Source organism: Neomonachus schauinslandi, chromosome 1 (assembly GCF_002201575.2).
Source record: "Neomonachus schauinslandi chromosome 1, ASM220157v2, whole genome shotgun sequence".
Lineage (NCBI taxonomy): Eukaryota > Metazoa > Chordata > Mammalia > Carnivora > Phocidae > Neomonachus > Neomonachus schauinslandi.
The window spans coordinates 39459013-39473214 of record NC_058403.1 but is presented as its reverse complement, the minus strand read 5'-3'; the positions used below and the strand labels follow the sequence as shown (position 1 = coordinate 39473214).

At 34.7% G+C, this 14202-nt stretch overlaps 1 protein-coding gene across 1 annotated transcript in view; it reads right to left on the bottom strand.

The window, feature by feature from the left end:
- ZNF654 (zinc finger protein 654) overlaps window positions 1-14202 on the bottom strand; it is an 84256-nt gene that overhangs the window by 26112 nt on the left and 43942 nt on the right. The window contains exon 3 of the mRNA XM_021689414.2: window positions 10203-10284. Coding sequence (XP_021545089.1) covers window positions 10203-10284 — 82 coding nt within the window. The remainder of the gene's footprint in view (window positions 1-10202; window positions 10285-14202) is intronic.

The following is a 14202-nucleotide window of genomic DNA, read 5'->3' as shown; positions in this document are numbered from 1 at the left end:
TTATAGAATACCATGTCAAATTCATTCATAAAACAAGCTATTATAGCAAATCAAATTAAAAATATTTTAAAAAGGTCTTCAATGTGGTCAATGTCTAGAAACAGAGCTTTTAAAATACAGTAAAATCTTAACAATACTTTGAAATAAGATATGATCATATCTTTTATTTATCACACTTTCTCATTGGTTATCTTATGGCAAAGCATTTCAAAAAGCTGTAAAATATAAAGATGTTACATAGTTTTCTTTTAAAAAAAGACAACATCACACATTTGCTGTTCTTTTCTGTGGTAAGTTCTTAAGGAATATTTACCTAATGTTTTTTAAAAAATAAGCATTCTGAGTTTGTCCATATAAAGAAAACAGTATAACAGTGAAAAGGTTACTGCTTTTCAAAAGAAAGTTCTTATGGAGAAAATGATTTAAAATGAACGTTTGGAAGTGTTTGCATTTTTACATGTTTGCTGTTGCCAAAAATCAGCATGTCACCTATAATGTTTGTATCTGTGCCCTTAAAAAAATTAAATTAGAACTTTTTTATTGAAAAACCTTTCAACTGAAGCATTTTAATAGATTTTCAATTCATATGTTAAAAATGGTTAGTATCAAGAAAACACTGCTTTCAGTAACAATAGAAATTTAGTGGTCAAATTTCAGCAACTCTAAATTTGGTGGAAGGAATTTAAAACTGAGTATCACAGTTTAGAAGATTTTTCATTTGGATCTACCAAAGGTGTCTTTTTCACCTATGACAGCTATTAAAACCAAGTATCAAAGTAAACTGAACCTAAAATCAGACTATGAATTACTATATGACCAAGAGTTAAAATTTTTCAAAATAAAACATACTCAGTCACACTGCTGTCATTAGTCCTTACACTGTTAAAACATTTTACTTTTATCTTTTTAAATTTTTTTTTGTTTTATAATGTATATATTAGTACATGTACATAAATAACAAATATACGTGTATTGATATGTATGTATTTTTTTAAAACCTGAATGGTTGTCCTATCAGAAGTAGAGATTCCTGTTTTTAGGTATTATTTGTTTTTACACTGGGTTTGGAATCAAATATAAAACTCACCGTCTTCTATTGATCCCAATATTACGTCAACTTTATTATTTGATGTGCTTCTTCCTGTTATTTCTACTGTTTACACTCTAGTGTAGGCCTTCATCTGCTATCATTTAGATAACCACATTAATTTCTTCTTCCTCTCTCCCCCAATAAGTCTTTGGAAGGCCTCAAAATGTTAGATCACAAAGCATTTTATTAATAGCAGTATAAATAAACATTTCTTTAGGGGCCCATGGCTGGCTCAGTTGGAAGAGCATGTAACCCTTGATCTCAGGGTCATGAGTTCAAGCCCCTCTTGGGTCTAGAGATTACTTAAATAAAACTTAAAAAAAAAATTTCTTTAAACCTATTGTTTTGACATCTACATTACTGCAAACACGTGATTATATCAATTCATAGAATAGATTAAGTGTAATACTGGTTGAAAGTAAGACTTAGGCCCTTGTCCTACTTCTATAAACCTCAACTCCATCGGAGCTTAATTTTCTGATCTGTAAAATAAGGGATTATTGGATTAAACAATTATCTCAAAATTATAAAAATCCATGAATGCCTATTAATTACATAAATTTGATTTTTAAAAATAACTAGTATCATGTACTTAGTGAGCTATTTAAGATGCCTCATTTGGGGACTTTAGAAAAAAATGGCTATTTAAATGTAAGCAATTGTTCCCTGTTTAATAAACATGACTATATTTTTATACATTTTAAAAATCTTAAGTAGTAAATGTAAATGTTACTTAAATTAGCAATTGGAGTTTTATCTGAAGGGGAAGTCAATCATAAGTACAGCAAAACCTTCAACTGAGAGCATAACCAAATTTCAGAATCGGTGACCGCCATGCTAATGAAAGCACAACCCTACCAGTAACATTTTTAAATTGGTAAGGAAATAACATGGCCAACAGAGAAGTGCTATTGTTATGATTCTAACCTATAAGACAGACCCTGATGCAGAATTAAGGTGTGTGCTAGATTTACTTGAATACAGGTTCCCATACAAAGAAATAAATATAAAATCTGATTCAGCGGAAAGAGCAATAGAGTTAGTCAAGACAACAGGTCACAGTACTGGCAATGCTACAAATTGGGCAAGTTAATCTCCAATAAATATTATTGAATGGACGAATGAATGAATTTCCATGTCCTCGGTTTCATCATGTATTAAAGTTAGACTGGATTTAATGACCTTTACAGTGCTTTACAGCTAAATTTTCTACGATCTAGTATATTATCTGGGAAAACATAAACTACTTCAAGCACTAATATGCTCATAATTCTAGTTATTAGGACACTATAGAATCATCTTTCAGTGATCAACGAATGCCTCAATGACCCTGATGCGCTTTCAGGGCTATTTGCAAAGTATTAATCTTACCATTGATTTTGAAGGCACTTCCATGCCTGCTCCTGACAACACAAAATTGTAAGATGCTCAGAATATAAGATCTTTGTTTATAGTTGGATACTGTGGTATGAATAACTATCAATGCACAATGTTTAGTACCTGCTTTTGAGATGACTGCCGTTCCATGTGTCAGGGTATACTGGCCTTTCCTGAGATACACAACTTATTGATGCTGACAGCCTTATCTTTTGGAGGCTCGTCTTGGTCCCTTGAGCTTAACTGTCTCAAGTTTATTAATTATATTATGCTTGAAATAACTCTGGCTCTTAAATCTCTTCAAAGTGATTACAGAACTTCAACAGTTGAGGTAAAATATTTCCTTCTCAGATTTTTAAAAAAAGTAATAGAGACAGTGAAAACATTCCTGAGGTGGTAATATACAAGAATTATTAATAGGAGTAACAAGTTCAGACATATAAATGACAGTGAAAAAATATCAAAGCTTTACCCATTTCAACCTAAGATTTATCTAAGGAATACAATTTTTATAAAATGATTTCAGAATCTGAAATTTTAATTTTAACATCAGTCTTTTTCATTCCCAATGCTAAATATGTGGCATACTTATTGAGCATGTTTCTTTCATAGATAGTGAAATCTCTTCCCTTATACCTTTTTCACAATTAAGCAGACTTCAATTTCTCTTTTTTCTACACGCTGCCAAAGTAGAATCCACAAATAAATATTCAGTGGTTTCATCCCCTGAATGCATTTGTTGATCTGTCCCCCATCTCACTGTACAGTAGTAACGAGTGGTCCATGAAGTAAATTTCAGAAAATGTACCTCACTCTTTCTTGTTTTTTAGAGTTCAGCAATGATTACACATCTCTAAGAGAGATTTTTTTTTTTAAAGAAAGAAATGCCTATGGACTTATTTATCCTTCATTTGTGTTGGCAAACATACCAATACTAGGGGCTAAGACTACTAAGTGCTGGAGACACAGGGATGAAAGTAGCTTCTGCCCATGAGCTCTAACAGCATAGCTGGAGAGGCTTATCAAGCAACAGACAGAACACAGAGGGATTAGTGTTTCAGTAACAGTAGAAAAGCTTGTGGTGGGGCGAGTGGGGTGGCATCATATGCAGTCAAAATGGAATTAAGCAGAGACAAGAGAGAACTTCTACTAGAGAAAAAAAGAATATGTGAACATAAATTTTGAAACTGCTCCTCAAAATTTCTTATATTATTAAGTTGGTATTATCATATTCTCTAAAAGCATTTTAACCAGTACTACAAAGGTGGTTTGAATACCAAGATTAGGATTTACCAAATTAAGTCTTTAGGCAGCTTACTGCAAGTAGTCTAGGAAGGGAACACAGTCCAGAAGGTTTTAGTAGAAAGTAGGTTCTTCATATTAGGGGTGCCTGGGTGGCTCAGTCGGTTAAGTGTCCAACTCTTTATTTTAGCTCAGGTCATGATCTCAGAGTAGTGAGATCGAGCCCCGCCACTGGGCTCCACGCTCAGTGTTCAGTGGGGAGTCTGCTTGAGATTCTCTCTCTCCCTCTCCCTCTGTTCCTCTCCCCCATGTGCACTCTCTCTCACACACGCACTCTCTCTCTCAAATAAAATAAATAAATCTTTTAAATCATATTAGCTAAAAATAAAATCTGGGAGGTATGCTGGGTTATAATGCCACTGACTTCCATTAGGGAAAATCAACATTTGCCCCAGTGAAATAGGATGGGCATAACAATTTAAATTCCTCTCTTGTGGCTGGTTCTTTTACTTTTGATTCTTTTTGCTCTTCTTTTACGATGCTATCGCAATAAAATAGTGTTGGGCCTCCTCCTGTTTGGGAGGTTGTATCCCCTATCTTCTCCCATCTGCTTCCCACAATTATCTAAAGAAGGACAAGCAGATTGAAAAATAGGGTAGAGTCTCAGGAAAGAAAGTAGTTTAACTAAGACCTACTTCTATTCTGAACAAAAAAGATCTTTGTGACTTATACATTGACCTCAAGGGATGAAGACAGAATTTTCACTGAGGTCAGGGCAGGCTTACTAAAACAACTGCAGAGCTCTAGCAGTAAGGCTTTTAGATTATTGATTAGCATTTTGCTGACTACTCCAGGGTCTTTTTTTTTCCCCCTAAATTGGGGCTGGGGAGGCTTTATAACATCTATTTTTCTCTTGATTTATAAAAGTAATACATGTTCTTGGTTAAAAAAAAAAAAAAAAAAGCAAGAAAGATACAAATATAGACCCATCAATCTAACCATCCCTGGGCATTAGTACTTGGATGTTCCAAAGATATTTAAAACTCTGTGTAGAATGGAAGTTATCTTCTTTCTATATCCTGTTCTTCCCCCTATAATCACTGCTCTTCACCCTATAATCACTGCTCACTTAGTGAATGGCACTACTGTATATGGTTACATCAGCTTAAATGCCCCCAAAATATACCTGATTCTTCCCTATCTTCCTTACCTCTATCCAATCAATACCATAATCTGAGATTTTAGTTCCATATTATTATGTGTGGGCTTGTATTTTCTTTTCCCAGAATCATTTCTAACATTAAAGAATTTTCATTACAGCCATATTAATAACAGTTTAATTTTTACTTGTTTCCTCATATCAGTCCTATTTTTTAATTCTATAACAACTCTATTTGCAAATTCTTTGTTTTGACCATTTCTAAATCAGTTAGCATACTTCTGGGTTTTTTTTCTGATAAAAGACTTACAGTTGCTTTGTTTTTCTAGTATTTGAACTATTTCTTTCTGTTGCCCTCTCTCATAAACTAGGGCTTGGCAGCTATATTATGAAATAACATTTTTTTCCCTTAAAAAACTCCACAGACATTATTTATTTATTCTGGTATTTGTTACAGTGGAGAAGTTCACTTCCAGCCTGATTTTATTTTTACCTTTGTGAGAATCCTGTTTTACGTGAGTCCTGCATTTGTAGGAACTTTCCTTTATCCTGAAAATTGAAGACTACAATAAGATATGGCTGCATATTAACTATGAAAATACTATGTAACAATAAGATATGGCTGCATGTAACTATTGAAAATACATTTTTAGAGATCTGTTTCCTTCACTGATTTTTTTCTGGAGCTAATCTGCTATTGATCACCTACTTTTAATTTAGTAGTTTCATCTCTATACAATATTTTAACTCCATAAATTCTCTGGGATGGTCCCTTCTTTACAATTTCACTTCCAATTTCATGGAGGATACCCTGAACTCAACCACAGAAAGAACAAAACTGATCCTTTTTTTTTTTTTTAACGGTCTTACCTTAACCATGTAACTGATGGTAACTGGCATTAATCTCTTTATTCATCTTTACCTAGAATATCTAGAAAGAAAGCTGTTTTACTAATGGGTAAATAAGTCTCTCTGACTCCTTTAAGCTCAACCAAGACAGAAGAGAAAAGGTTCTAAGTTTACTTTGTTAGATCAATGGCCCATGAGGCAGTAAAGAGGAAGCTACAGTGGGAGACAACCACACCTCTTTGCAAAACTTTCTAACCTCTGGGTATTGGGGCAGGCTGCATTTAGTTTGGGTCATACTCTCATCTTCTCAATGGAAGGAATGCTTTCATGAAGAGCCATACATCCCATTTTTAATACTGAGAGCTTAGTCATATCAGTATTCCTGTTCCTTGGGCTTGAAGGCACACCTGGTGCACTTTCAAGAAGCACCAACAAGAATGAGATTGGCCATACACCTAATGCCCCACCATCTGGAATTTTTTCCAGTCCCCACCGTTACAAGCTGATAGGGGTAGGGGGCATTACTGGATAGCATTTGGAAGGCCTTCCCTCTCTTTCCCCTATTTAATCACATTCCGTTAATCAAGTATTGTTTGGCCTATCACTTGAGATGGATTCATCCCTGAGGGCGTGATATAGATCCTGATCCTAGTTTCCAACATTCATAAGGAATTTTGTTCTCTTGTTATTTTTATCATTTCATTGGGAATCTAAATTTAATTACATTAATGGGTTTTGGAGACCCAGTGTATGAATTCAATCACAAGCCTATGGAAAGCTTACCAATGAACAGATTAAAAATAATAATGAGGTAGGCTCATCATATAAGAAATGTGTCGTCATCTTTTTTTGAGGTAAAGAAAAATTATTGAAAGACAAAAATTAAGAAAGCAAGCTTTTAGAAGCCAGCAAATAGAACATCTGGCTCGAAGAATGAAATTTCCTCTCAGAATAAGGTAGAGGAAAAATTACAGTCAGTCAATAACAAGATTTAAAATTTCTACTTGAGCAGCTCAGATTTTAGGAGATCAGAAATTCATTGAAGAAAAGAGTAACTTAAGAATAAACTTAAGGGCCAGATTTTGGTCTTACTGTGAAAACAGAAATCCAGGTAGGAGGACTTCAGAGCCCACACGCCGAAAGGAGGGATAATTAACTCAAATCCAGCAAAGAAAGTTAATCCCTTGTTAACTCAAATTGTGGTCCAGGGACAAGCACCATAGCCATCACTTCTGAGCTTGATAGAAATGTAGACTCTCAGGCCCCCACCCCAGAACTACTGAATCAATATCTGCGTTTTAACAAGATTCCCAGGTACATTAAAGTATGAGCAACATTAATTTCGTCCTACTTATGGTAGAGGAGAAAAGGCAAGATCTTAAGCTGGTACAAATCTTTATGAAAGATGAATAGTGGGTGCCTGGGTGGCTCAGTTGGTTAAGCGACTGCCTTCGGCTCAGGTCATGATCCTGGAGTCCCAGGATCGAGTCCCGCATCAGGCTCCCTGCTCAGCAAGGAGTCTGCTTCTCCCTCTGACCCTCCCCCCTCTCATGTGCTCTTTCTCTCTCTCATTCAGTCTCTCAAATAAATAAATAAAATCTTTAAAAAAAAAAGAAAGATGAATAGTAATGAACCACTTGGGGAAACAGGGTTTGCATTAGAAAATATAAAAACATTCCAAAAAGTGACATTGGGATTATCACTGGACTATCAAAGATAAGTCAAAAGCCTGGGGAATTTACAAAGCTTAGCAAATGCAAGAGTTTAGGGAAGTGTACATGATGGACTACATGTTGGCCCTTTGTGGGTCCCTAAGGGCACAGGCCTGAAAGCACCAAATAGCAGCAGCTCAGTTCAGAAAATGGAGGACGAAAGGTGGTGAAATCTCTCCTAGGAGGCAGGAGTTAGAGGCTTGAGAAAATTCAGAGTAGGAAGAAAGAAGTTGGAAGTAGGAAGAAGCCATAGCAACAAAAGTGGCAGAAGTGGCAGAGAGATTTTAAAAACAAAAGAGAACAAAAGGAGGGTTGGGCTTTAGAAATTGAGCAGAAGATAGTAAAGGGTACAAAACCAAGAACTCTTCCCTGAGGAATTATTTTGAAAACTGAATGGAAACCCTGCTCAAAAAAAAAAAAAAGAAAAAAGAAATTTTTATCCCTTCACAGATGTTATGATTTCACACATTTAAAACATAATTCAAATATCGTCTCTCATCTACTCTACAAACACTTCAGTGGTTCCCATTATCAGTGCTCAGTTAACATCTTCATGAGGCATTTCCTGACTATCTCATTTAAAACTGAAATTTCTTTCCCCAATACCACCAGGCCAGCACTCCCTAGCTCCTTGGCCTGCTTCATTTTCCTGTGAGTCATTTGTCACTTTCTAAAATACTCTTAAATTTACAAAGATTTGATTTATTGTCTTTCTGTCTTTTTACTAGAATTAAACTCCACAATAGGAGGGTTCTTTTGGTTTTGCTTACTACTGTTTTTGCCAGAGCTTAGTGCCTAGCATATACTGGAGACTTAATAAATATTTGCCTAGTAAAAATTCAAAAATGGAATGCCAAGAATACAAGTGTCAAAGAAAAATGTAATGGAAAATTACAAAGTTTTCTGAATATAGATTTTAATTAGAGTGTAAGCTCCATAATGGGGCACCTGGCTGGTTCAGTTGGAAAAGCACAGGACTCTTGATCTCGGGGTCATGAGTTCAAGCCCCACAAAGGGTGTAGAGATTACGAATAAATAAATAAATAAATTTAAAAAAAAATGTAAGCAAGTAGAATGTTTTACATAATATACCTGGTTTTACTGATTCTAAGATGCATTTTTTTTCCTATTTTTACAACTCTAAAATCAGAGTATGTTTTATAGTCAACGCTATCTTAGAATCCAAGCCAGCCTGGTAATGATCACAATGTAGTTGTCATTCTGTCTCCATGGACATTCGAAGAGACAGCATGAAAACTTGCACAAAGGTATATTGGTGACTCCGAATAAAATCCAAGAGACTAGCAGAGCACTCTTTTAACTTGTGGGAGGCAAATGGTATGGGGAGGGCACAGGGCAATTAATGTAATTTAACAATACTCTGAAGCAGGAGTCAAAAGCTGGCTGGTTAAACAGACCCATAAAACCAGTTTAAGCTTTGGGCGCCTGGGTGGCTCAGTTTTTAAACGTCTGCCTTCGGCTCAGGTCATGATCCCAGGGTCCTGGGATCGAGTCCCACATTAGGCTCCCTGTTTCCTGGGAGGAAGCAGGAAGCCTGTTTCTCCCTCTCCCACTCCCCCTGCTTGTGTTCCTGCTCTCGCTATCTCTGTCTCTGTCAAATAAATAAATAAAATCTTTAAAAAAAAAAAAAAAGCTTAAGCTTTTAAAAGCCCAGTGCCAATGGCTTTTAGCTCTTTTATCAACTATTTTAGGAAATGCTACCTTTTGATGCCACTGAAGACAAAATGGTATAGAAAAACAGACAGTGACTGAGTGGAAAAACAAATCTAGAGTCAGATTCTAAATGTGAAGAAGTTCTAGATATATCTTAGCCAATTAAGTCTGCTTCTAATTTTCCTATGTCTATGTATGCACCAGAGTGAGAAATCATAAAAATCTATTTTAATTCAGTCTAAAAGATCTCTTTCAATAAATACAAAATAAAAATTCCAGATGAGAGAAAGCAATGCATGACGTTTCTGTTACTATGCTGATCTCCTTCCTTAAGATGGACAGCAACACTCCTGGTTGACCATAAGCCTCTCTTAATAACACATAATAGGAATAAATGTAAGATGTCTGAACACTTTACCCCTAGAGGGAGCTCAAAGTACATCTTCCTTTATTCCACCCTAGAGAATAATGATGAGATGACAAGGACATATTAGTGAGCCATAGTACTAGGTACTGCTTCCCAAGCAAATGGTAAAAAGATCAAATGATCAAATGTTCTTGCGTCTACAGATCTTTGGATCTTTGTCATTCCCTTCTGGATTTACTTTCTCCTCTCATATAGCACATGCCAAAAAAAAAAAAATTGCTTCCTATCTTGGGAAGGCTATTGAGAAAATAAATGAGAAAATCAGGATATAGCCAAGGGGAATAAGTGACATGGGACAGACAGCCTGCTTTTAGGCTAGGCAAGAAGAGTCCTTCTTGAGTTCTACATGGAGCTTTGAAACCAAAGCCTATCGCAATAAAAAGTGTGAGTATATGTGCAAGATGTGCTTAGGAATCTACAAGGGTGGTAGCAGCAAGCTCTCGTCTAGCAAATGTGGAACTGGAATGTTAATTTGAACTGCTTTTAGTAATATAGCTAAAAGTTAATTTTAAGAACCTTATTTTTCTGCTAGTAAAATATATAGGATCCTAACCATTGCCATCTTAGTAAATATAAAAACCTAAAAGCAATAAACAATCAATATATCATTTTTAGGGGGAGAATAAGGCATGTGTTAAATGTAGACAAAATGTGAATGAGTAAACTGTTTACCTGGAATGATCCAAGAATATCCTTTAAGGGCTCTTCATAAAACTCATCTCTTCCAAAGAACAGCAGCAACTCAAAGAAGCTCCTAGAAAGAATAAGTGAATAACTTTCATTGCTTCTTTAATTTTTTTTTGCCCCAATTTAAAATATTCTCGAGATAAAAGCTATGTAATATCAGATATTTAGTTTTAAAATGGCCAGATTTGAATCATTACATTGATCATTTAAGATTCATGTTACGTTTTCAGTAAAATTTTAATAGAAGTGTCTTCAAAGAAAATACAAAGAAATATACTGAAGTTCTAGTCTACGGCCATACCACCCTGAACGCGCCCGATCTCGTCTGAAGTTCTAGAACTATAGAATGAACAATTACATTACTCATGCCTACCAGTGTTCACAATGCAAAAAAAACCCAAACAAACAAGCAAACAAACAAAAAAACGCAGTGGTATACCAGGTGGCAAAAATTTTGCTACATGTGTCAAGATGATTTAAAATGGGTCCAGCTTCACCCTTATAAAATGGGCCCCTTAGAAAATTCAAAAACTAATTTTCTTCAGATGGATATAAAGGATGGGTAAAATTAACACAAAAGTATAAGAAAATTAGAGAGTCACTGTGAAACTCTCAGCCAACATTTATGTTATAGTAGTATCACCAATTAGGTATCTAATAAACGATACATGGGTTCTCAAACTCTGGGCTTACCTTGATTTTCCCACTCATGACAGACAGCCCAAAAGTCTGTGGTTCCTTTTTAAATAATTGTTTTTGGAAAATATTGTAACTAAATACTTTATGTGTCTTTATAAATTCATAATTTCATATAGGAAGAAATAGGACTTATTTCCTAATCATGAGCATGAAAAACTATGAAAATTATTTAATATTACTTAGCAGTCCTAAAGTAGAGCAAATGACAAATACCACAGAATCTTTAGATTTTAATTCACCTACAAGATCCTCAACTAGGAATACCCAAAGCTGTATTTTTTAATCATTTTTTGCCTTTAATCCAAATTAATCTCTAAGAATGAAGTTTTTAGAATGCAAACATAACTATGAGACTATGTAGTTTTAAAAAAATTATATAAAAGACCCAAGTATTACACAATAATTAAATACTTCTAAATAACCATGCCCCATAACGTATTTTATAAAACTTTAATTACTTAAAGTAGTTAAAAACAATTTTTAAATGTCAACAGACCAAAATATATAAAAGTAATCAAAGAAAATGATACATAAAGAATCTTTGTTGATTTCCTTAATTAAAAACCTTAAACAATTTTTTTTTTTTTTTTAAAGTAGGATCCACCCTGGGTGTGGAGCCCAATGCAGGGCTTGAACTCATGACCCTGAGATCAAGACCTGAGCTAAGATCAAGAGCCATACACAACCCAATGAGCAACCCAGACACCCCTGAAGAAAAAGTTAACAACCTGGTAAAACACTGGAAGAGGACTACCTCACAGAAAAGAAACACAAGTGAATTTTTTTTCAAATATGAAAAGATGTTCTACTTTACTCAAAGAAGTAAAAATTTATGAAGATGAAATACCTTTCCTATCATATTTATGATAGGAATGAAAATGCTGACATATTTCTACGATGGCTCTGATGTAGAGAAATAAGCTCTGGTATCTTGTTGGAGGTATGGTAAGAGGTACTACCTCTTTTAAAGGGCAACACAGTAATAGTCATCAGAAAATTTACAATATGCACATAATCATTTGACTTAGCAATTCCACTTATAGAACTAAATCAGCCAAATATACACACATTAGCTCAAAGACTATATAGGGATATGCATCCACAAATGATTTGTAACAGCAAAAGAACAGAAACATACTAAATGTCTACCACAGGGGGCTGGGAAAATGAATTACAATACACCTATACAATGAAATATAATACAAATGTTAATGAGAATATTAGTGAGAATACACTTAAATCTATATGAATAGACAAGGGGAAAATTCCAAGATATACTGTTAAGAAAAGATGCAGAAATATATTAGTTACATTATCATTTGTGTGAAGGGAGGGAGGGGATAGAGGGCACATGAATACCAATGCATATTGTCAAAGTATCTAGAGGGATATGCAACAAACTGGTAAAAGCAGTCGACTCCACGTAAGTAAAACAGAATTTGGGGGCCAGAAATGTAAAGAACTGTCATTATTAACCCTTTTGCAATTATTTATTTTACTATTGATGAATATGAAAAAAGCCCCATCAATGTACCCCTGGAATCTTCTCTATCCCTATACCATTAATTCACATCTACATCATCTTTAAATTTCTAATAGACCTTTCCTATGCTATTCCACACTCACTCACTCATAAGTACATGTTTAATATAGTTGCCGCCATTGTTATCATCCTAAAACACAGAATGATTTGACTACTTAACAGACTTTACAAACTGCTGTTTGGATTGTACCATCTAAAAGCAAAGACATTCAGAGGACACACTTATTTTGTATGGATAAAATATTTTTAAAAAATATTTTAGTTGCTAATACTTAAAAACTTTGCTACTTCAGACTAAATCTAGATTTCTCTGAGCTCCTATGAAACAGGAACCCCTATAACACAGGGTTTGCATCTCTCTATGACAAAATAAGCTGAGCAGCTACTACCTTTAGACAGAACATGAACCTCCTTTCCAATTTGCCAGTCTCCGTCCACCTCTCCAACATACTAGCTGCTTAACTGATTTTTTTACTAACATTCCCTTCCCATTCTATGTAGATATTTGAGATCATTAATCTACAGCAGGAAATACAAATTCCTTATCTTGATATAAAAACTTTTATGTCTGATTCAAAACTATATTTACACACATAACTTTTATCAGAAATTTCATGCTCTCCAATCACAGCTTCTCCCCATTTCCTTAACTCATATGCTCTTATGGTCTTTGGATCTATTTTGCTTCCTCAAGACCTATTTACACAATTTTACATAGGAATCTGGTCTAAAATTCCCTTCCTTCTCTCCAAATATATAGCTGATTCTGTACTATCATAGTATTGTACTTTACGTATATATTATAACCTGTTGAAACAGCGGCATTAAGTTTGCACTAAGTAGAAGGGAAAGGGATTGCATCATTATGTTGAGTAGATAGTATTGACTAGTAGGGCAATTAACTGTATTAAAAGAGGGAGAGAGATAGCAAAGGTTTTTAGTAGAAATAAAATGTGCTATGGAGTTATTTAGATCTGAGTATGCAGACGCATGTGACCTTGTACAAAATCCAACAAAATATGCAGAATTATATGTCTGAATTATGTGAAAATGAAAGGGGAGCCAACATAACAAAAGACAGAGATCTGTGCAGGCCCCACTATCGGCTACCTCAATAACAAGGCCCAACTCCATGATAATGATATTAAAATGTTAAAACTACATGCAAAGTAAGAGTAAATAAAAACAAAAGAGTAAATAAAAACAAATCTAGCTAGCTCTGTCTTAGGGTTTCAGGGAAGTAAACAAGTATTTATGTGGTAGTGAAATCACTAGGGGAAAAATCTAGATTATATATAGAAGTAGAAACTTCAGGCTCCAAACCTGTTGTATTTCCTATTGACTGGTATAAAGGATCAACTAAATGTTTATAGAGATCAAGTGACCTAGCCCTCATGGAAGAAAACTCTATGATGGAGGGTGAGTCCAGACTAGAACAAAGTAGGACCCCCAAAATATATGTAGCAATCTAGAGCAGGGCTGGCAGACTACTATCCACAGGCTAAATCTGACCCAATGATAGCCTGTTGAATAATGCATGATAAGAATAGTTAGCCATATTTAAATTGTTAAAAGAAGAAGAAGAAGAAGAAGAAGAGAAGAAAAACCTGGAATAACTTTTCGTGACAGGTAAAAATGATCTGAAATTCAAATATCCTGTCAATAAATGAGATATTATAAGAAAACAACCATACCCATCCATTTATATATTGGCTATGGCTGCCTGCACACTACAATGACAGA